Raw genomic sequence first — 24,063 nt, forward strand, 5'->3', positions numbered from 1 at the left:
ACATTTGTACTTAAGTCAGTAAGTTAAAAAAATGAGTTACTACAGTAGTGTAATGGTTAATTCAGTAATTTAACATACTGACTGGCACAATACTAAGTGCTCAGTAACTAGTTGCTATTTTTGTTTATATTTATTTACTTTTTAGTTGTAGTTGGACACAATACCTTTATTTATTTATTTTTATGTGGTGCTGAGGACTGAACCCAGGGCCCCACATGTGCTAGGTGAGCGTTCTACCACTGAGCCACAACTCCATCCCTAGTTGCTTTTTTTATTATTTAAAAATATTATTATCATCTGGGCATGGTGGCAGATACCTGTAATCCCAGCAATTTGGGAGGCCGAGGTGGTAGAATCGCAAGTCCAAAGCCAACCTCAGCAATTTAGTGAGACACTAAGCAACTCAGTGAGACCCTGTCTCCAAATAAAATACAAAAAAGGGCCGGGGAAATGGTGAAGTGGTTAAGCATCCCTGGGTTCAATCCTAGGTAAACTGCCTCTCCCCTGGTCCCGCGCGCGCGTGCGGGCACACATGCACACGCATACATGCATACATACATAATTATCAACATTATGATTATTCTAGTCTAGCATCTCAAACTTTACACTTGGTGGTGGCCCATTTCATAGAACTACATAGATAATTGAGCCAAGTACAAATTAGTAATCTTTAGAATCACATCAGCATCTAAAGTTCCTCAAGTTATTGGTACCACATAGTTCAATGTCAGGCAAGTCCCTAGAGTACTGCTTTTTAGAATAATTGTCCTTCTGTACGTATTTTCTTTTCAAAAAGATATATGTACACACAGATATGTATTAAGTTTTATCCAGTCTTTGAATTTCATTCCCATATATGTCCTATCTTTCTGGAAGACCTAGCAGAAGATTTTGACATCTCTGTTGGAGCATGTTTTATAAGCAAAATGGCATATTACATTTTAATCTTGGTGTTGTTGCTGGAAGAAACTTTTTACATTTGAAATTGTTATCTGTGTTTATATAAAGTATAAACTTATTTCTTTACCTCATTATGAGATTAACTGTTTCTTACTAGGTCACCAAACGTGATGAAGACTCTTCTCTGATGCAGCTGAAAGAAGAATTTAGAACCTATGAAGCTCTGCGACGAGAGCATGACTCCCAGATAGTACAGATTGCTATGGAAGCAGGCTTAAGGATTGCACCAGACCAGTGGTCCTCTTTGCTTTATGGAGACCAGTCTCACAAATCTCACATGCAGTCCATTATTGACAAGGTAGAGCCTCTTTTGTCCTTTATGTTAGACTACCCTTAGAATTTTGATATTTTATGATTTATGATTTGGTAATTCATTTACTTAACAAATGCATATTAAAATGAATATTGCATGTCAGGCTTTTTGTAATTTGTATCCAGTGTGGCTGTGTCATGTTATAACTAGTCACATCAGAATACCAGTTTGTTTAAATATTTGATTAGTGTTAAAATGCTTTTATCTAGTACTCTCCCACATTGCTTTTGGGGGGGTCTCTGGTCTTTTATTTTGTCATTGCCTCTCTCCCTTTGTTATTCTCTTTGAGTTTTGATCACAGGATTAGTTAAACCCACTTTCTAAAAATCTTTATTGTCTTTCTTTAGTATCCAACTGACTGGTTATATTAGATCTGTGTATTGTGGTTTCTTATGATTCTTAGCCAGAATAATTTCACATATAATGAAGCTACTACCATTCTGAGGTAGATCAGATTTTCAGTAAACTTGTCTCTATTTTATCTATTGTTTATTAGGATAAAAAGACCATTCAAGTAGATGTAAATGTTAGATCGGGCTCATTATTTGTATCTGATGCTAAAAGCTATATTTCTCTTAAAATTAGAGTAATACAAGGGGCTGGGGTTGTAGCTCATTGGTAGAGCACTTGCCTGGCACATGTGAGGCACTGGGATCCATCCTTGGCACCACATAATTAATTAATAAATAAACAAACAGATAAATGTGTTGTATCCATCTACAACTAAAAAAAAAACAAAACAAATTAGAGTAATACTAGAACTGTTTGTTGTAATTCATAATGACATTTATAAAAGTGCTATTTAAAAAGTCTTAAAGCAGCTTGTAAAACATACTATAGTATTTTAAATAATAATATTATCTTTTAATATTTCACCTTAAATACTTATAATTCCAGAAATGATTGCCAGTTCTGGAGCCTAGCGTACATTTAATTTAGAGTAATAGGGTCAAACTAATAAAATAATAAAATAATAACACTAGTTGAAACTTAAAGGTTGATATGTGCCTAGGTTAGAATGGAGCTTGTATTTGAAGTTAAGCAACTGACTGGCTATAATTTATTGAAACCTTAATAATGATCTTTTTAAAGTAGTTGCTTTCCACCTCTGAAGAAAAACTTAGCTTACTTTTCAAAAGATTTTGCAAATAGGTTAAACTTTTTGTCTCAGTTGAACTATATAATTAGGCATAGGTCCTAGAAGAATTTTTTCATATCCTGCTTTAAATTTAAAATCCAGAGATCTTTGTACAACAAAATGGTAAGCAAAATTTGTAATGTATTTCATATCTTGTCATTTTATAGAGCAATACATAATACCGAACTTTTTGTAATAATGGAAATGTTCTTTGTATATACTTTTCACTATGTTGATCATTTGCCCCATATAGCTGTTAAGCACTTAATTTTTCAGTTTTATTTGTTGTTGTTGTTTTATTTTTTGGTTATGGGGATTGAAACAAGGGCCCCACACATACTAAGCAAAAGCTCTGCCACTGAGCTATATCCCCATCTGCTGCTAAGTACTTGAAATGTAACTTGTGGAACAGTTGAAATTAAATAAAATAAATTATTTTATTTAATTAATTTAAACTTAAATTGCTAAATATGATAGCCAAGCTATCATACAGTACAGTACAGATATAGAATTTATTAGAAATGTCCCCCCAAAGCACTAATTCCAATAAATTAATGGAGAGAGAAACAGGAATTAACAGTTCACAAAGAGAATACATCAAGAATGGGCAATGTGGCACATGACTTAATCCAAGCACCTTGGGAGGCTGAGGCAGGAGGATTGCAAGTTTGAATCCAGCCTCAGCTATTTAGCAAGGCCACATCTCAGAATAAAAAAAGGACTGGCTAACTTAATCCAAGCTACTTGGGAGGCTGAGGCAGGAGGATTGCAAGTTTTAATCCAGCCTCAGCAATTTAGCAAGACAACATCTCAGAATAAAAAAGGACTGCAGATGTGGTTTATACAATAAATAGATAAACAAATAAATAAATATATCACCAGCAATAATGATTAAAGAAATATACGTTTAAAATAGTGACATACCAAGTATTGCCCGTTAAAGTTTGTGTGTGTATACACACACATATATACTCTCATAACATTGCTGGTTATTTGTAAAGTATACATTATAGATTGTTGTGGGAAGCAATTTGTCAGTGAATAAAAACCTATAAGCCAGGGACAGTATCACACATTTTATTCCCAGTGATTGGGCGGCTGAAGTAAGAGGACCACAAATTCAAGGCCAGCCTCAACAATTTATTGAGGCCCTTTGTAGCTTATCGAGACCCTACCTGGAAAAAAAAGGGGGGGCTGTGCATGGAGCTCAGTGATAAAATACCCCAGGATTCAACCAAAAACCTATAAAATACTCTTATCCTTTGAATGTGCTATTGCCAATAAATTTTTGTTTTTGTTGTTGTTTTGGTACTGGGGATTGAACTCAAGTTGAACACTGAGCAACATGTCCAGCCCTACATTGTATATTTTATTTAGAGACAGGGTCTCTCTCACTGAGTTCCTTAGTGCCTCTCCATTGCTGAGGTTGGCTTTGAACTCATGATCTTCCTGTCTCAGCCTCCTGAGCCACTGGGATTATAGGCATACCGCAGCTGGCCCAAATAATTAATTTTAAGGAAATAATAAAAAATTTGAAAGAGTTTATAATCTCAGGAGTATTATTTGCCACATTATTTAAATGCAGAAAATAGGGGAGTGATTAAAGAAGATTTATAAGCTCAGAACACTAACGTAGCCCTAAAATTAGTTGAGAGGAAAATCCTCTTCAGCAGATACATAACATTTAATTTCTTATTAAAAATGATAGTGAGTCAAGTGTGGTGATGCACTTGTAATCCCAGCTATTCCAGAAGATGAAACAGGAGTATCGTAAGTTCAAGGTCAACCTCAGCAATTTAGTGAGACCCTGTGATAAAATAAAATAAAAACGGACCAAGATTATGGCTCAATAGTAGAGCACTTGCCTAGTATGCATGAGGCACTGGGTTCAATCCCTGACACCACATAAAAAATAAACAAATATGTTGTGTGTGTGTCTGTCTCCCTCCCTCCCTCCCTCTCTCTCTCTCTCTCATATATATATATATATATATATATATATATATATATATATATATATATATATATATTTAAAAAATAAATAAAAGAATGAAACAGACTGGGGATGTAGCTCAGTGGTACAGTGCCCTAGTGCCTTAATACCACCAAAAGAAAAAAAAATCAAAACTTAAATGTTATTATTTATTAAGTCTTGGTGATGGAATACATTAGATATATTTGTCTGAAATGGTTTATGATAAAAATGGCTAGCAATCTAAAAATGCTTCAGTTATAGTATTAAGCCAAAACAAATATATAAATAGCTGTCTATGTTTTTTAATTATAATAAGTTATTTAATTATGTTTTTAAAATTATAATAAGTTTTGATACATATATTAAGAATTAAATAAAGGCATGTCGGGATTCTAAGGATAATTGTATTATTTTCCTTTTTTTTTTTTTAAATGTATACTGTTTAAAACATTACCTCTTGAAGAGTGACCATTTTCAGGAGGAAAATTCTCATCGAAGTGTTTTCATTTATCTAGAACCCTCAATTACTATTACAAAATCAGGGTGGTAGTGTTTTCAAATTAAAGAGATCATGTTATGCCCACCTGAAGTAGATAATGTGAGAATGTGTCTCATTAAACTTTTGGGACCTACACAACCTGAGTGCTTCCAAGAATCCCAAACTAATATAAGATTGTTTGAGCTGGTAGAGTTCTTGAAATTGTTTATTCCATTTAACAGAAGAGCTTCTGATATTAGTAAGATTTATATTCAGTGTCATGATCTTAGACCCTGTAGACTGAGACTGTATTTCCAAATTTTAATTATTTAGAAGGACCCCCTTAGAGCCAAAATAACACACCATGCTATGAAAACCAAAGTTAGAGCCCGGCACAGTGGTGCGTGATTATAATCCCAGTGATTTAGGAGGATGAGACAGGAGAATCACAAGTTCGAGATCAGCCTCAGCAACTTAATGATGCCCCAAGCAACTCAGTGAGACCCTGTCTCAAAATTAAAAAGTGCTACGAATGTAGCTTGGTGGTAAAGGGATTCTGGGTTCAATCCCCAGTACCAAAAAATAATTAAAAAAAAATAATGGTACTATTAAATTGATAAATTAAGAAAGGTCCCACATTTGAAGAATGTGTAAGCAGAAGGAATAGTGCTTTATACCACATGCCTGTTTATACCCTGTTTAAAACATTGTGGAGATATGAGGAGTTTGTTTAGGTAATAAGTAATTCACTCTGGCCAAAACATATAAGGTATGTGAATAAGATAAATTTCAGAAATTTCAGAAACATCTATGAGTTGTAAGTAATCTTTATTTTATAAGAAGTATCTGGTCTCTGAGAAAGTTAATATTTATGTTTTTTAAGTTGCAGACCCCAGCCTCTTTTGCTCAGAGTGTTCAGGAACTAACAATTGCTCTCCAGCGGACTGGAGACCCAGCAAACTTGAACCGACTAAGACCCCATTTGGAACTATTAGCAAACATTGACCCAAGTCCAGGTAAACCCAAAGGAAACTAATGAACTATATCTTATGTGTGTCCTCAGCTTGATTGTTCATTTGTCTTTTGTTACATTCCTCTAGAATTTCCCAGAATATTTTTTCAAGATCTTTTCTATAGTATTCTTTTTGTTCCAAATCTTCTTCCTTATTTCACTTAAAAGAATATTTATTTGACACTTTCATTTACTTAATGATTAGCTATGCTAATTACCTCATCACAAAAATAGATCTCTTTAGGCTCCTTTATATTTCTTCTTTCTTCCATCACAAAATTGTGCTGTATTTTACCTTTCTCACCTGTGCCAAAACTCAGTTTTTCTATATTCTTAGTTGGCATTTCCTTAATCTCATTTTTGCCTCTTCCCTGATACCTTGCTCATTAATTTTCTCTTTTTGGGTATCTTTACTTTGTCAGCCTTTTCCTATATTCTGTTTCTTGATGTGAAAATATACCCAAGCTTAATTTTTTACCTAATGTTTGCATCTAAGCTATTTTAACTTGTATTTATCACAGTGTTTATTCCTACTACTGAACTAAAACTCTGTTAATATTTGCTAGAAGTTTCCAGGTCTCTAATTCCAAAGACTTCAGGCCTTTAAATTTGTCTTCAACATTTAATAATGTTGTTGAACACTTCTTTGGTATAGAAACTCTTCTGACCCTTATATTTCTGCAGTCTCATGTTCTCTTTTGTCTTGAAAGCTGCTTCTGTCTTGATTTGTACCACTCTTTTCCCTCCTATCCACAAACTTGTAGTCGAATTGTGCTTTTGGAACTTTGTATTCTCTGCATGCTTTGTTGATGATGGTTGTTGGTTTTTAGCATCAGGGTATTACCTCTTCATAGAAATAGACTTCCATATCTCTCTATCACTGTTATTTCTTCACTCCAAATCCATTTCCCAAAAACTGCTCTGTGTTTCAAAGTAAGATCATCTTCATTTGATGACTGCTCTTCCTCCTGTTTCCTCACTAACATTCTCTGATGTACGTAACCTTAAAAACCTTAGTCTTCTGTCTTGCTGCATACCTTTTCTTTCACTTAACTCTACATATCATTTCAGACAACAGGATCTATTCTTCTTTTATAAGTTTCTCTATTCCACGCCTATTATTGCACCTTAGTGAGATGAGAGCCTGGTTCCTTTTCTCTCAGATTAAATGGTTATAACTTTGTATCCTATGAATTCTTCCAATCCAGTGTACTTAAGTGCTGCAAACTGGAACTTATTCCACACTCATAAACTTTCACTTATACCTCATTGCTTTCAGAGGAATATTTGGAATCCTCTTAACCTTTTTTTTTTTAATTCACTTTTTAGTTGTAGGGCTTGGGATATAGCTCACTTGGTAGAGTGCTTGCCTTGCATGCACAAACCCTGGGTTCAATCCCAGCACACACACACACACACACTCACACAAACACACACACACAGACACACACACACAAAGGTAGATGGACACAATACCTTTATTTTGTTTATTTAGGGTTTTTTAAATTATTGTTTTTTTTTTATTTGGAGATGGACATAATACCTTTATTTTGCTTATTTAGTGTTTTTTTGTTTTGTTTTGTTTTCATGTGGGGTCGGAGATTGAACCCAGGGACTTGTGCATCCTAGGCAAGTACTCTGTCGCTGAGCCACAACCCTAGCCCCTTATCTTACTTTTTTAAAGCAGCCTTCTTTTGCAGATATACTTCCAAGATTGCTCAATGAAACCACATCAAATCTCTTCCTAGAATATACAGTAAGGATGTTGTGGCTCAGTGGTACAGTGCTTGCCTGGCATGCATGAGGCACTGGGTTCGATCCCTGGCATCACATAAAAAAATAAACTAATAAAATAAAGGTATTATGTCCATCTACAGCTAAAAAAATATTTTTTTAAAAAAGAATATATAGTGAGCTTTTTTCCACTTTTTTGCTTTGATCATTCTGAGCAATTAAGCGAAATTCCACAAGCTCTTACCACTATATTAGCCTATCTACATCTATGCCAGTATATTCTGCTGTTTTCGTATAATTGTAGATTAACTGTTCATTGAACTAAAGCCACCCTTTCTCATCGTGCACTAGCATCACCTTGACAAGCATATTCTACCAGTGTCCTTTTTCTGATATCATTAGTTTTCCTTTATTAGAGTACTTCTATCAACATTTAAATACAGTTATTTCTCTCATCTTAACTCATTTTTAGCCCCTTTTTCCACCTACCTAGAAATGTTTTTTACCTTTTTAATAACACTTTGTGCATGTTTCTGGGAATTAAACGTAGGGCTTACTCTACCACTGAGCTGTGTCACCAGCCCTGATGCCACTGTCTTGAACTCAATCCATTCGGGCATTTTTCTCTACCATTCTATCTAAACTTACATCATCAAGGTCACAGTGACTTCCCTGTGACCAGTTCCAGAGTTCAGTTCTCAATTCTTGTATTTGACCTATCCATAGCATGTATCATTACTTGAAATGCTTTTTTCTTGGCTTCCATGCCACCACATTCACCTAATTTCCTTCTTACTTTATTAGGCTGTCCTCAGCATTTTTTCTGCTGATTTCCCATCTATAGCTGATGACTCTTAGGGTAGTCTCAAAGTTTAATCATTGCACCTCTTCTCTTTTCTACTTAATCCAATCCCAAGACAATATCAGCAAGTCTCATATGTTTAAATATCATTTATATGGTTCACAAATTTATTCTTGTTTCATCAATTCTGAGGCCTACCTTTTTTTCTGATATTAGCATTTCTGAAATTATACAGTGATATGTTTCTCTTTTGGTGCCATATAAAGTAGTGTAGACATTATAACTGATTGTCTTTTAAAATCTGAAATAGAGTTCATCTAGCTCAGACTTTTTTTCCCAGACTGTGTGTGTGTGTGTGTGTGTACCCAGCCACCATAATGAGTCTTAATTAGTATTTCAAACTTTAAAAATGAGCTGCTCCCCTTATCTTGTTAGTGTCAACTCTGTTCTTTGATTTGTTTGGTTCAAAACCTCATAAAGATCCTTACCTTCTCTTTATCTCATAGTGTATATGTGATCCATCAGCTAAATCAGTAGGCCTTACCTTTAAATTTCATTTAGAATCCATGAACTTCTTAATACCGTCCTTGCTACAATCTTTATCTCTCCTCATAGATTATAGACTAGCCTCCTGTTTTGTGTATGACATACCACAAGAGCCAAAGTGATCCTATTAATTTTCTGCCCCGAAATTTTTCAGTGGCTTTCCCTCACCTAGTGTAAAAGTTAAAATCTAGCCCATGACCTATAAGTCCTCACATGGTCTGGTCTTTCATTATCTCTCTCCAGCCTTGCTAGTATGGAACCTGCCAATCACACTCTCACATCAAGGTCTTAGCAGTTTTTCTTCCCTCTTAACTAGAAATATTTCCCCCTAGTATCTCTATTAAGACACTCTGAAACCCTTTTTACAGGTCTTTTACTAAATGTAGCCTCCTGAAGGAGGCCTCCTCTGGCTTTTCTAAAAGTTTATGTAACTTGCTGTACTTCTTTTCTTTGTTCTCTGTTTTCAGTTTTCATCATTTCCTAAAAACTCAGCCAGGTACAGTGGCACATGCTTGTAATCCCAGAAGCTCAGGAGGCTGAGCCAGGAGGATTTAAGTTCAAAGTCAGCCTCAGCAATTTAGCGAGGCCCTAAGCATCTTAGCAAGAGCCTGTCTTAAGTATAAAAGAAGAATAAAAAAAAGAGCTAGGGGTGTGACTCATAGGTTAAATGCCCTGGGTTTTAATCCTCAGTATCAAAATAAATAAATATAAAATTGAAAAATGGTGGAGCAAACACAGAAAATGCTTGCAATATAATGTTAAGTGAAAAAAAAATTAAAACTCTGTTTTGATTATTTTTCTTGTTTATTATCTGGATCATTTCCTTGAATATAATGGGAATTTTTGTTTTATCACTACTGCTTCTCTAGCACCTAGAACAATACTCAGGCATGGTATATGTTCCCAAATATAATTTTTGAATAGCTGTTCACTTTCGCTTCTCCGTGTTCTCCTTTTTCCCCCCTAGTGAAATTCCATTTGTTCTTCAAAGCCCCATTCAAATGTTGTCACCAAGAAGTCTTGCATGATGGCTTCAGCAAGAAGTCATGTCTAAAAATGTGTTTGCACTTGATTTTGTATTTTTTTAGAGATTATTTTATATTTAGCTTTATGGTTAATTGTTATATAATAAAAATCTGGCACTAACAAATACTAAATGAAGACTGTAGCTGAGTTGCTTTTATATAGTTGCTTTATCTATTAAGCTTATTAAACATTTTGTTTATCCTATACCTGAATTATGTAAAACTTCAAAATAAACATACAAATTGGCTGACTCGAGGCAGTCCATAGTTAAGTTTTGTGTGAACTCCCCTATGTTGGTCTGTATAATGTTCTAAATCTGTTAGGTGCTAGCATTTAAAAACTGTTAAATTTTATGGCTGTGGTTGTGGCTCAGCGGTGGATAGCTTGCCTGGCACGTGTGATACACTGAGTTTGACCCTCAGCACCACATAAATATAAGTAAAACAAAGGTATTGTGTCCAACTACAACTATTAAAATACTTGAAAAATTTCAAAAAACCTGTTTTTAAGTTTTGACTAGGGGTATAATTAAGTAGTAGAGAGCCCTTGCCTAGCAGGTGCAAGGCCTTGGTTTCAATTCTCAGCATTTAAAAAACAAAAAATTGATAAATTTAGGAAGCTCAGATTTCGATGTCCTTGGGAAACTCTAGGACCAACCTTGCATCTTTACATAAGAACAACTAGTTGAAGACGCTGAGTGGTAAGCATACATTTGTATCAGAGATATGCTCTCCAGTCAGCGCAGTCCATGTCACACTCTGTGGTCTGTTCAATACTAAGGTTCTAATGACAGGTGCCTTTATTTTCTGGCTTCCTTAATTCCTTTGTTACCTTTTTTTTCCCTGTGGTAATTTTAGTTTGTAAACACATCTTTTAAAAGAATATGTCCATTCCTTTAAAAAGGAGGTTAGGTGAATAAGTTATTTGAAAGGCTGCATTATGCTTGATTGCAACTTCTTTATTAATATATTGGACCAAATATTTAATAATATTATAGCTAAAGAAGATTTTTGTTGTCATTTGTTCTATAGATGCTCCTCCTCCTACTTGGGAACAGCTAGAAAATGGACTGGTAGCTGTGCGTACAGTTGTACATGGGCTGGTTGATTATATACAGAACCATAGCAAAAAAGGAACAGATCAACAGCAGGTAAGATGCAGCTTAAAATTTAAAATTAAGTCACCATGCATATACCTTGAAACTACTGTGAGTAAATCTACAGATATGAAGTCAAAAAGATAACATGAATATTTTAAGACTCTGACAATCAAAACCATATAAATTATAAATTAGCATGGTTAGCAGCCAATTTACTGGTTTAGCCTAGTAATTTTTTCCAACATCATTAAGCTAATCCTTACTGATCTGATGTTGCACTGGTTCACTTTTCACATCGAATATATCAACATTTGATGAAGAAAGCATATTCCGTGCTAAACCTTATTCCATTTAAGATTATTCTCTGGACTTTGTATTATATATTAATTTGACAGTAGGTATTACTGCTGTATTAAGTAATCTAATACTGCTCATACAGCTGTAGATGGTTTTTCTATATTATTATATGTGCAGTGAAAAGCCTGTGAGTTTAATACTCTTATTTCCCTGACTTAGGTAAATATTAAAAATAGATTATGCAATCTATCTTTTTCCCCTGTAGAAAGACAAAAAATATCAAAAGTAGCCTGGGTATGATTTTCCCATTTATTCTAAACACAGATAAAGAGCTTTATTTTATGACTAAGAAATTTTGAAAAACCTAAAACTTTCAGTTGCTTTCTATTCCATTGGCTATCACAAAGAATATAGCAAAAACAATGAGACAAGCTTTTAAGGTCTGCCATTAGTGATAAAATATGTTAAACTTGGTTCACTTTTGTGTTATATTTGATATTAACCTTGAAATCCATCCTAATGCCTATCCTCAAGTTGTAAATAATAAGCTTAATGTGTACCTTTGGAGAATTTTAAGTCATTGGCATATTCGTCTGCAAGTCACGAATTGGTTATTGGACCTTTTGTACATTTTGTAGTATTTTATAGGAAATGTATATCTGTCTGAACATTGCACAAAACAAATATTAGAAGAGAGTTTATACATTCACAAGTCTTAAATTCCATTGGTTTGTTTTTCTGTTATAAAACTTGGAAGAAAGATTATAAAGTTGCCCTGAGGTTTAAGAATTTATATGATGCCATGTGTTTGAGAATTAACATCAACATTTCAGAAAAATTAGAACTTATATATATATTTTTTTAATATTTATTTTTTTAATTGTAGTTGAACATGATACCTTTATTTATTTTTATTTTTATGTGGTGCTGAGGATAGAATCCAGGTCCTCACACGTGCTAGGTAGGCGCTCTACTGTTGAGCCACAACCCCAGCCCAGGACTTATATATTTTTAACTCTCTGAGACTTAAGAAAAAATAACTTGAGAACTTTGTCTCTGGATAATGTAGATGAATATGGGGATTAATCTTATTCATCTAGATTGTGAAAATCCTAAACTGGCAAAATGGAATTTGCATTCATTTTGGTTTTGTAATTTTTGTTTTATGTCTGATGTTTTGATTTTGGTCTTAGCCTCCACAGCATAGCAAATATAAAACATACATGTGTCGAGATATGAAGCAAAGAGGAGGATGCCCTCGTGGTGCCAGCTGTACATTTGCACACTCACAAGAGGAACTGGAAAAGTAAGTGTGAAAAGCATGAGACAGCCTTTGGAATAAGATATAAGTAGAACAATGTGCTGACTTTGAGAAATAAGGAGAGTGGTTTCTTCGGCTTTCATTAATTACATTGTTTCTACAGAGAAAACTATTTTGTGTTTAGGTTTATCTCAAAATGAATCATTTTTACTACAAAAAAATTAGAATGTTAGCAATTTTCATTAATTTTAGCTAATTTTTAATAATTGTATAATGTGTTACCTGTGGAAAATTTTGCCATTGGCTCAACTTCATAGTTTTTTGAAATTTCAAGGGCTGGATAATTACAGTGATGTTAAGTTTTCTAGCACACTAAAGAAAGAAAGACCACATTCTCTCACCACCCTCCTTCCAGGTACTGGGGATTGAACCTATCAATGCTTTGCCACCGAGGAGTTACATTCCTATCTGTTTTAATTTTTTATTTTGAGATGGGGTTTCATCAAGTTGTTGAGGGTTGCTAAATTGCCCAGGCTGGCCTTGAACTTGTGATCTTCCTGCTTTAACCTCCTGAGTCACTGGGATTATAGGTATGAACTACCATGCCTGTCTTCTTTTTTTTTTTTTTTTTTTAAATAAAGCCGGTATGACACACCAAATTTTGACAAAGATAACACAATGAAAGAAAATTTTAGGGGTTGGGAGTATAGCTCAGAGGTAGACACTCACCTAGCATACACAAGGCCCTGTTGGGTTCAATCTCCAACACTGTAAAACCAACAAAAGAAAGGGAAAGAAAATGACAAAAATATTAATATTAAAAATCACTCCAAATAAAACAGAATTCAGTAATTCATTAAAATAGATTGAAGAAATAACATGATCATACCCAAAGATTGCAGAAGTCATTTGAATAAAATCTAACATCAATTTTAGATCAAAATCCTTTAATACAACAGTAGATACTTTGTATTATAGTATAATAACAGTATCATAGATACTTTCTCAGCCAGTTAATTAATTATATCTTAAAAGCCACCATGGTAGCATGATGCATTTAATTAGTACAATAATAATTTCATCTTATTAAGTCAATAAAAAAGGTAAGATTTTTCTCCTAGAAAGTTAGTTAGCATTCTGGGGTTTTCCTCTTTGTTGTCGTTGTTATTGTTGTTGTTCTGGTATTGAATCCAGAGGCCTTCTACCAATGAGCACACCCCCAGCCCTTTTTATTTTATTTTGAGACAGGGTCTCACTAAGTTACCCAGGCTGGCCTTAAACTTGGGATCCTCCTACCTCAGCCTCCTGAGTGGCTGGGATTATTGGTATGTGCCATTTCACCTGACTCTTAACATTCTGGAAGTAGTAGCTGATATATGTAAAGTTACAAAATGAACCACTGTCATGTAAAATAAAAAGGAAAACGTGTAGGCCCTGTTGGCCCTAGCATATACAAGGCCCTGTTGGGTTCAATCTCCAATACTGAAAAACCAACAAAAGAAAGAAAAATTAAGTTGAGTATTGGATGGTGTAGGTAGTGATAGAGCGCATGTGCAAAGCACTAACTAGGTTGGATTCCCAGCACCACGAGAGAAAAAAGTTGAAATTACAGATCCCTTATAAATAGTAAGTTCTGTGAGATCCCAATTAAAATCTCAACGTGGTGATTATTAAAGGCCCAACAAAATCATTCACTTGAAAAGAATAAATACATGCAAATAGGTAGGAAAATTATGGGAAAAAAGTCTTCAAAAGAGACTAGATTAATAGTTGTTTTATAAGCTAAGATAAATATAAAAACTGGTATTGCATAGGAACGATAGCTTAGTAAAGTGTAATAGAGAGCATCTAAAAAGAGTTGGAAAAACATAGGAACTTATGTGCTCAAGGTGACATTTTACATCAGTGACAAAAGATAATGGCTGTCTCTTTGAAAGATTCTTACCTGTCTTTGTACAAAACAATGAGTCTTTATATCAGTGTCTGTATACACATGTCATAGGAATAACACCACAGAGTACTGAAGTACTTTTGTTGTTAAATAGTCTTAAAGAAGGAAATAATTTTTTTGTAGATCCATGAAGAAAAGATTTCTTAAAATTGATTACGTAAAAACTAAAGACAGATATGGTGAATACACACAATTTTAAAAAGAAAGTATATGCAGATCAGATATCCCTGACACAAAATGAGATACTGCAAATATTTAAGAGAGGAGCCAGTATATTTGTGAATCATGAATATAAATGTATTAGTCCTGGCTTTTGTGTTGCTTTGACAAAATATCTGGGGCTGGGGCTGGGTTACTTGTAAAGTGGTTTATTTGGCTCATGATTCTGATGGCTGGAGGTTCAAACAGCTTAGAGCAGGTTTTTTTATGAGGACCTCCCCAGTTGTGTCATAATATAGTGAGAAAGCAAAAACAGCCAAGTTCATGGGGTGATTTTACTTGATAACAATTCACTCTTGTGAAAATTGATCCATTCCACAAGACCAGCGTTAATACCTTGCAAGGGCAGTGTCCCTATGACCTAATTACCTTTTCCTTAAAGCTTTCACCACCACCCAGCATTGCCACCATTGGGACCAAACTTTAACACCCTTGGAGAGTACACTCAACCCGTAACCAATACATAATGAATAGATGATTCACAGAACTAATGGCCACTGGATGTGTAAACTGTATTTAGCCTCACTATTTATTGAAGAACTGCAAATTAAAGCTATTCAGTTTTTTAAATTTATTTATTGGTATTGGATATTGAACCCAGAGGTATTTTAAATTGAGGTGTATCACTATCCCAACATGTATACTCTTTGGCCTAGCAGTTCTGTGTTTGATTACTCACATTAGGATGCAAGTTCATGTACATAATTATCAGCTACAACATTGATTTAATAGCCAAAACCCCTAAAATTAACTGTATCATAAAGGAATATCCAAGATTAAATGCAAAAATAATGACTAATATGACCCTGTTTTTGTAAATAATAATGTTATACACATAGGAATGTGAATACTAAGCTTGGTGTATAGGGCAAAAAATGTGTATGATGCTATTTCAAATTCTAAATGGTAGTTACTTCTTCCTAGAGACCACTCTGGGCAACCAATTCAGACCTTGTCTCAAAATAAAAAAGAAAAGAGCTTGATATGTAGCTCAGTGGTAAAGTGCCCTGGGTTCAATCCCCAGTATTTTAAAAAATATTTTTCTGTGCCCTTTTTTTTTTTTTTAACTATGATATCTGCATAAATTTAAGCCATTATTTTGTATTGTTTACATTAACCTACTTTTAAAATAATTTCAGCTGGGGGTGTGGCTCAAGCTGTAGTACGCTCGCCTGGCGTGCGTGCGGCCCGGGTTCGATCCTCAGCACCACATACAAACAAAAGATATTGTGTCCGCCAAGAACTAAAAAATAAATTAAAAAAAAAAAAATAAATTCATTCTCTCTCTCTCTCTCTCTCTCTCTCTCTCTCTCTCTCTCTCTCCTCTCAAAATAAATAAATAAATAAAATAATTTCAGTTTTATGTAGGCACAAATAGCATCAGCATCTCTGTAGCACTTCTGATAAAAGTCAACATTTTCAGTTATTCAAATGTCTTAATGTTGTAGATTATTATTTTTTCACAATGCGCATTGGTTCTGTTTTTGTTTTTTCATGCTAGATATTGAACTCAGGATGTACTCTATCACTTAAGCTACCCCTTTAGCCCTGTTTTATTCTTAATTTTTAATATAGGCTTACTGTATCTCAAGAATAAATTTGAGGAAAAGCTGAAGTAAAATGTTTTAAACTGTCTTCTCAAGATCTTTTTACCAGTAAGTTTTGGAAATAGAAATCTCAACAAATAGTAAAAGTCTTAATAAACTGACTTATAATGGTAAAATGCTGGTGAGTTCATTAGAAGGAATTTTGTGCTCTATCAATGTGTTTTGTTACCTAAGATTTTATAGGAAATATGTGTACACACAGTTCTTGAGTTGATAGAGAGCCAGTGTTTTCAAGAGAGAATTTCTAAGGGCAAACACACACACACACACACACACACACACACACACACACACACATTTTTGGTACTAGAAATTGAACCCAGTGTTTCCTGTCTACCACTCTGCTACATCCTCAGCTTTTTTCATTTTTTATTTTGTTAAGTTGCTCAGGCTGGCCTGGAACTAACCATTTTCCTACCTCAGTCTCTCACATTAGAATATAAGATTTTTAAGCTGGGCGCTGTGGCTCACACCTGTAATCCCAGCAGCTCAGGAGGCTGAAACAGGAGGATCGTGAGTTCAAAGCCAGCCTCAGCAACAGCGAGGTGCTAAGCAACTCAGTGAGACCCTGTCTCTAAAAGAAATAAAAAATAAGGCTGAGGATGTAGCTTACTGGTTAAGTGCCCCTGAGTTCAGTCCCTGGTACCAAAATAAAAAAGAAAGAAAAAAAATATTTTCAAATGCATTTTGTTCTTGGTTTTGCCTTGATATATATATATTTTTTTGGTTGTACCTTTGCTTTTTGTTATAGATTTCGTAAAATGAACAAACGTCTAGTTCCCAGAAGACCTCTGAGTGCCTCTTTGGGTCAGTTGAATGAGGTGGGCCTGCCTTCTGCAGCCATCCTTCCAGAAGAAGGTGCAGTGGATCTACCTAGCAGAAAACCCCCTGCTCTACCAAATGGAATTGTGCCAGCAGGAAATACAGTGACACAACTGATTCCACGGGGGACAGATCCCAGCTATGATTCTAGTCTGAAACCAGGGAAAATAGATCATCTGAGCAGTAGTGCTCCAGGATCCCCTCCTGACCTGTACGTCATTTTTCCTCAGTTTCTTCCTTTTAAATGTAAAGCAGAAGAAGAAGGAAAGATTAATGTTTTAGTTAAAGAAAACGTTTTCTTTCTTTATTCTAGTAGTTTTTAAGAAATAGCATAGGTGTGAAAATGATAAAATTTGCAAATTTGGTAGAGGAAATGACTATTAGAATAAACCAGTTTATCAAATTGTGGCCATCTTGTTTTTACATTGAACAATTTATGTACATTAGAAGTATCTTAGAGATCTAAATCTTAGATTGTATAATCTTATTCCCTTAGGCTAGAATCTGTCCCTAAGAGTATTTCTGCCTTACCTGTGAATCCACATCCTGTACCTCCAAGGGGGCCGGCAGATCTGCCTCCCATGCCTGTCACCAAACCACTTCAGATGGTACCACGAGGTTCTCAGTTATATCCAGCACAAGCAGATGTTTATTATCAGGATCCTCGAGGAGCTGCCCCACCATTTGAACCAGCACCTTATCAGCAGGGTAATGGATATTTCATTTATATCACTCACTTGTCTTAGGAGTTAAGAAAACTAGGCAGGTAAGAGTGATGATTTACATAGTGGCTTCCTTAAAACAAGTAATTGTGTTTTTACTTTGGGAAAAAATTGAGATTTTTATGATCAACTAAATAAACTACCTTAGTAACTATGCACAGTTATCTGTATTTTTCTGGACCTATAAAATACATATATATATATATATATATATATATATATATATATATATATATATGAAAAACTAACATTGATCCTTTTGGAATTTATTGTATATAATCAATAGTAAAGAATAAAAAACTACTTATTATGTATGATGTGTGTGTGTGTGTGTGTGTGTGTGTGTGTGAGAGAGAGAGAGAGAGAGAGAGAGAAGCTGACCAAAAAGGACATCATTGAGAACTTGAGTCAGAAAAACCCATAAAAAAAATGCTTCAAATAGAGGTATTAGGAATAGAAAGAAAAATTTATGAATGGATTAGAAAGAGTCTAGAGTCATGGAAGAGTTAGAAAACTGTTAATCCTCTAGGCATGGTGGTACGCTCCTATAATACCAATGACTTGGGAGGCTGAGTTAGGAGGATCACACGTTTGTGGTCAGCCTGGGCAACTTAAAATAAAAAGGGATCTGGGGTTGTAGCTCAGTGGTAGAACTTGCCTCACATGTGTGAGGCACTGGGTTTGATTTTCAGCACCACATATCAATAAATGAATAAAAATAAAATAATGTCCATCAACAACTAAAAAAATAAAATAAAAAGGTTTGGGGATATAATTTGTGGTAGAGTACTCCTGGGTTCAGCCCCAGTACCCTCCCCACCAAAAAAGGTAAAGGTATGGAGAAGAAAGGGGGTGACTAAGGTTTAATATTTACAGTACATTATAAAATGCTGAAAGATTTTAAAATTGAAGTGTTGTATCTCTGTCAGAGATACAACAGAATGAAATGCTATTATTTGTTAAATGGAGGCCTGGTATGCATACCTGTAATCCCAGCAGCTTGGGAATCTTGAGACAAAAGATCACAAGTTCGAGACCAGCCTCAGCACTTCAGCAAGGCCCTAAGCAACTTAGTGAGATCCTGTCTGAAAATTTAAAAAAACAAAAAATTCTGGAGATGTAGCCTATAGGTAAAACAACCCTGGGCTCAGTCCCCAGTACCAAATAAATAAATAGGCAATAAAGATGTCTTCTGTTTCCTTTTCTCAAGGCTTTTAATTTTGAATCAGAAGTGTCACCTCCTGTACATTCAAGAGAATAATTTTTAATTGATATGACATTACTAACAAAAAAAAATGACAAAACTTGATTGATATCTTTCTTTTGACCAGGAAAAATCTAGCTATTTTTATTGAGCTGGCTAATGTGTAACTTTAAATATACTGGTACTAGTCAGGACCCAGTTGTAGATTACAGAAGTCATTCTAGCTATATTAAGCAGAAAGAGGCTTAGTGCAGGAGTTTAATGCCCGCGATATCCATGAACTATGGAAGCAGATTAAGCTAGGTCTCCCAAGAGTAAGTCCCAGAACTAGATGCTTATTGAATCTTTTACAATGAAAATACAGAAGTGGAAAACTTCTGTTCTAACTGCTACAATGAAATTGAAACCTACTACTGCAGCTTTATCCCAACTCTGGAACTAAGTAGTAGTTACTAGATATACACCAGCAAAATGGACTTTTTGTATGTTACTTCTCGTACCAGTAAATTCAGTTTCATATTCAGATCTGTAGTAGAAATGGAATTTCAAGGATTTCTGTAAAATGGAACTTTTTGTTTTCCATTTTCAGTATTAAGACAACACCAGAAAGAGGGTCAAACAGTAAGAACCAGTCTACTGTTGTAGATTATAGATAGCTTAGTTTTTTTTCTTTTCAGTGACATTTAAATTGTGTGGCTATGGGTGCATGGGCTATTTGTACTAGGAATCAAACCCAGGGTCTCACACATGCTAGGCCTAAGGATAATTTTAGCTTCATATTCTCATAAAGCTGACCTAACAATGTAAGCAGGAGGGAAAACTTCTAAAGAAATAAGTGAATTATTAATGCTTCAGTGTTTCAGTATTTAAAATATGTGTTTGTGTATGAATGAAAATAGTTTGGCAAATTGTTGCCTTTGGTTCCTTTTCTTTGTATTATACAGGTATGTACTATACCCCACCACCATGTGTATCCCGCTTTGTTCGACCTCCACCATCTGCTCCTGAACCTGGTCCTCCCTACTTGGATCCTTATCCACCCTACCTCCAAGATCGTGTTATGAACTCTCAGTATGGCGCACAGCCACAACAGTACCCACCTATGTACCCACCTCACTATGATGGTCGTCGAGTGTACCCTGCTCAGTCTTATACAAGAGAGGAAATTTTCCGAGAAAGCCCTATACCCATTGAGATTCCACCTGCTGCAGTACCATCATATGTACCAGAGTCCAGAGAAAGATACCAGCAAGTGGAGGGTTACTATCCAGTAGCCCCTCATCCTACTCAGATCAGACCTTCGTATCCCAGAGTATGGTGTATTTTTTTTTCTCATTACATAGACTTAGTTTATTTTTGGCAGTGATTCATTAATTTCTTGGCTATGCTGATAGAATTTGATCACTTATTTTGTATAAGAAAGTTTCTTTCCTTTTAAAAATTATTTTCATAATTCAAGTAGGGTTTTTTTTTTAAGTATTAATGGGAGGTCTCCCAACTAATGATTCTTAGTTTGTGAATTTAGATGGTCTTAATAATTCCTGAATGGCATGAAGGTATATACCTGTAATCCCAGTTGCTCAGAAGGCTGAGGCTGAAGGATTGAAAGTTTGAGTACAACCTAGGCAACTTAGTTTGACTCTGTGTCAAGATTAAACTTAAAACTAGAAAATGTAGCTCAATGTTAAGAGTGCTTGCCTAGAGCAAGCAAGGCCTTAGGTTCAATCTCCAGTACCATGAATGAATGAATGAATGAATGAATGAATATTTTGATTCTATTAGGAAATGATGGTCTCTGGCCAAGAAAAACAAACCTAAATTTAGCTTTTGGGAAACCTTGAGCGTTTTAGTGCATTTCTTTTTCTTTTGAATTTTACAATGTGTATACAGGCTGCTTCTAATTTTAAATATATACTAAATAAGCTGATGTGTTCTGAAATTCTCTGTCAATTTTAACTACTCTTTCCATTTTCAGGAGCCTCCATATAGCCGGCTTCCTCCTCCTCCTCCCCAGCCCCATCCTAGTCTAGATGAGCTACATCGCCGACGAAAGGAAATTATGGCTCAACTGGAGGAAAGAAAGGTTATCTCTCCACCTCCTTTTGCACCTTCACCAACATTGCCTCCCACATTCCATCAAGAGGAAGTAAGCACATCTTTTTAGTTTTTTATTAATTTTTCCTTTATCAGTTTGTGTGCATGTGTGTGTGCTATTTAAATAATCTTTATATATTCCCAAGGTTATCTACCTATTCCTAGAATTATCAAGGTATTTGCTGTTTTCTTCTAAAGATTATTTTATTTTATACTTAGATGTATAATCCATCTAGAATCCCTTTTTTTTTTCTTTTTTAATATCTTTGTTTTATTTATTTATGTTTTTATGTGGTGCTGAGGATTGAACCCAGTGCCTCATGCATGCAAGGCAAGCATTCAACCACTGACTACAACCCCAGCCCTTAGAATCAATTTTTTTTATATAAACTGTGTTGGAGACATGATCCTTTTGTGTGTGTGTGTGGTGTATGTGTGTCTCTCTCTCTCTAAGGGTATCTCATTTATCCTGTACCATTTAATGAAATGAGCATCCTTTCCCCCTTGTCCTGCAGTTACCTTGTTATAATGAGGTGACCATTGATCTGATTGTCTTACACCAATACCATAAATCGGCCACCCCTACCACCTCCATCCACATTCCTTTAATGTAGTTTTATTTATCATGTTAGCCAGTTGCAGCATGCACACCTGTAATCCATTGGCCCAGGAGGCTGAGGCAGGAAGGTCCCAAGCAACTTGATGAGACCCTTTGTAAAATAAAAAGGGCTTGGGATTGTTTATTCAGTGATAAAGTGCCCCTGGGTTCAATTCCCAATACTGGGGAGTCTGAGGGGAATTTACATAATTTCACAAAAATATTTGCTTCAGTTTTGATTAAGATTCATTGAATCTCTGAAGCTGGTAGCTAATCCAGGGGCTGGAGGTATATATCAGCGGTAGAGTGCTTGCCTACCACTTAAGGCCCTGGGTTCAATCCCCAGAGCTGCCAAGAAAAAGAGGCAGGAGGAGACTCATCCAAAATGAAATGTGCTATAAGCACATTTTTAGTACCAAAAAAAAATATTTTATTTTTTACTATCTGGATATATTGGGTTAAGTGAAATGCCTGTCTCTCTTTTTCTTTTTTTGTACCGAAGATTGAACTCACTGGCACTTAACGACTGAGGCATATACCCAGCCCTTTCTGTATTGTATTTAGAGACAGGGTCTCACTGAGTTTCTTAGGGCCTCAGCTCCCGAGCCTCTGGGATTACAGGCATGTGCCACCTCGCCCAGTTGTGAAATGCATTTTTAAGATTAATTTTGATGGATGCAGTGGCATCTAGCAAATGGGAAAAAATGATGCAGTTCAAGGCTTAGTCTCAGCAACTTGGTGAGACCCATTTCAAATTAAAAGACAATAGGGGCTGGGGATATGGTCAAGCACCTCTGGGTTTAATTCCCTGTACCCCACCCCCTCGCTAATTTTTTTTTTTTTTAAGATTAATTTTAACTGGTGGAGCTCTTGTCTAGTGTGTTCAAGGCTGTTGGTTTGTTTTCCAATACCACCCAAAAAAGTTTAATTTCACTGTTTTTTTAATTATTATTTTTTAATGTGTCTACTAGAAATTTAAAACATATATTTGAGTAAAATATATTTCTATAGAATAGTGTTGTTTTAGATCAATTTTGAAAGAAGTGACATCTTTAGAAATCAAGTTTCCATGAACATGATATCTCTCTCCATTTGTACAAGTGATTCCCCACCCCCCACCCGAGCACCATGATCCAATGGAGAGTCTTGCAAGTGCCCTACCACTGAGCCACACCCTCAGCACTAATGTTTTTAACATAGAGAAATTAAGTAGACTTTTGTGTATTCTGCTCTTTAGCAGGCTAAATTTCCTGACTAATTCTAATATTTGTTAATGGGTTCTTTTGGGTTTTCTGAGCACATAGTCATGTCCTCTGAATAATTACCAGCTGTTTCCTTTGTATTCCTTTTGTCTCTTGTTTATACTCCAGAATAATGTTGCATAGAAGTATAATAGCCGGTATTCTTTACTCATTGGTAATTTTTGAGTAGGTAAAGCTTTTAGTAATTCACTATTATTATGTTTGCTGTAGGTTTTTTGGTAGAAGATCTTTATCAGATTAAGTTTCCATTTATTGTTTTACAATTTTTGTGTTTAACTTAGTAATGAGAAAATTAACAGGATGGTAATAAAGAAAAAAAAAAGCAATACAGGTAGTCAAAGTTGGAAAAAAACAAGAACCCTAAAATAAAGGTGCTTAAAACAAAGAAACCAAAAGCTGGTTAATGTAGTAGGCATGGTAGTATAAACCTGAAATCCCAGCAGCCGGGGAGGCTGAGGCAAGAGGATCTCAAAGTCAGGACCATCCTTGGCAACCTAGGGAAGACCCCATTTTTTCAAAATGGGCCAGGGAGGTAGCTCTGTGGTAGAGTGTCTCTGGGTTCAGTCCCCACTACTGAAACAATACCAAAAACTAATTAATGTACCATAGGACAATAAACCATAACTTTGGATTTTACCTTCTTTGTATTTCTGCAAAACAGTGCTAATAGTTATTGTGAATGAATGTTGTCTTGCATCTTTTTAATGTTTATCTGATCTGTAGTGATTTTCCACTTCTGCTGTTGGTATATTTTTTTCTTGTTTGGTCTTGCTATGGATTTGTTCATTTTATTTGTGAAACAAAGCCATCTTTTTGCTTTGTTGATCTTATTTATTTGTTTGTTTTGTTGTTTTATACATAGTACTTAAGCTTATAGTTATATATGTTTTTTGAAAGACAGCACATAGTGGACATTTGGTAAATAATAACTGTTTATTTTATA

The 24,063-nt window shown here is 35.1% G+C and overlaps 1 protein-coding gene across 1 annotated transcript in view; it reads left to right on the forward strand.

Moving 5' to 3' along the window:
* The window catches only part of Rc3h1 (ring finger and CCCH-type domains 1), a 79,792-nt gene that overhangs the window by 42,827 nt on the left and 12,902 nt on the right, over positions 1-24,063 (forward strand). Inside the window, exons 6-13 of the mRNA XM_026388506.2 lie at positions 1,058-1,258; positions 5,748-5,880; positions 11,016-11,134; positions 12,574-12,686; positions 17,170-17,451; positions 17,737-17,948; positions 20,111-20,478; positions 21,142-21,312. Of these exons, the coding sequence (XP_026244291.1) occupies positions 1,058-1,258; positions 5,748-5,880; positions 11,016-11,134; positions 12,574-12,686; positions 17,170-17,451; positions 17,737-17,948; positions 20,111-20,478; positions 21,142-21,312 (1,599 nt within the window). The remainder of the gene's footprint in view (positions 1-1,057; positions 1,259-5,747; positions 5,881-11,015; positions 11,135-12,573; positions 12,687-17,169; positions 17,452-17,736; positions 17,949-20,110; positions 20,479-21,141; positions 21,313-24,063) is intronic.

This window comes from Urocitellus parryii, chromosome 9 (genome assembly GCF_045843805.1).
Source record: "Urocitellus parryii isolate mUroPar1 chromosome 9, mUroPar1.hap1, whole genome shotgun sequence".
Lineage (NCBI taxonomy): Eukaryota > Metazoa > Chordata > Mammalia > Rodentia > Sciuridae > Urocitellus > Urocitellus parryii.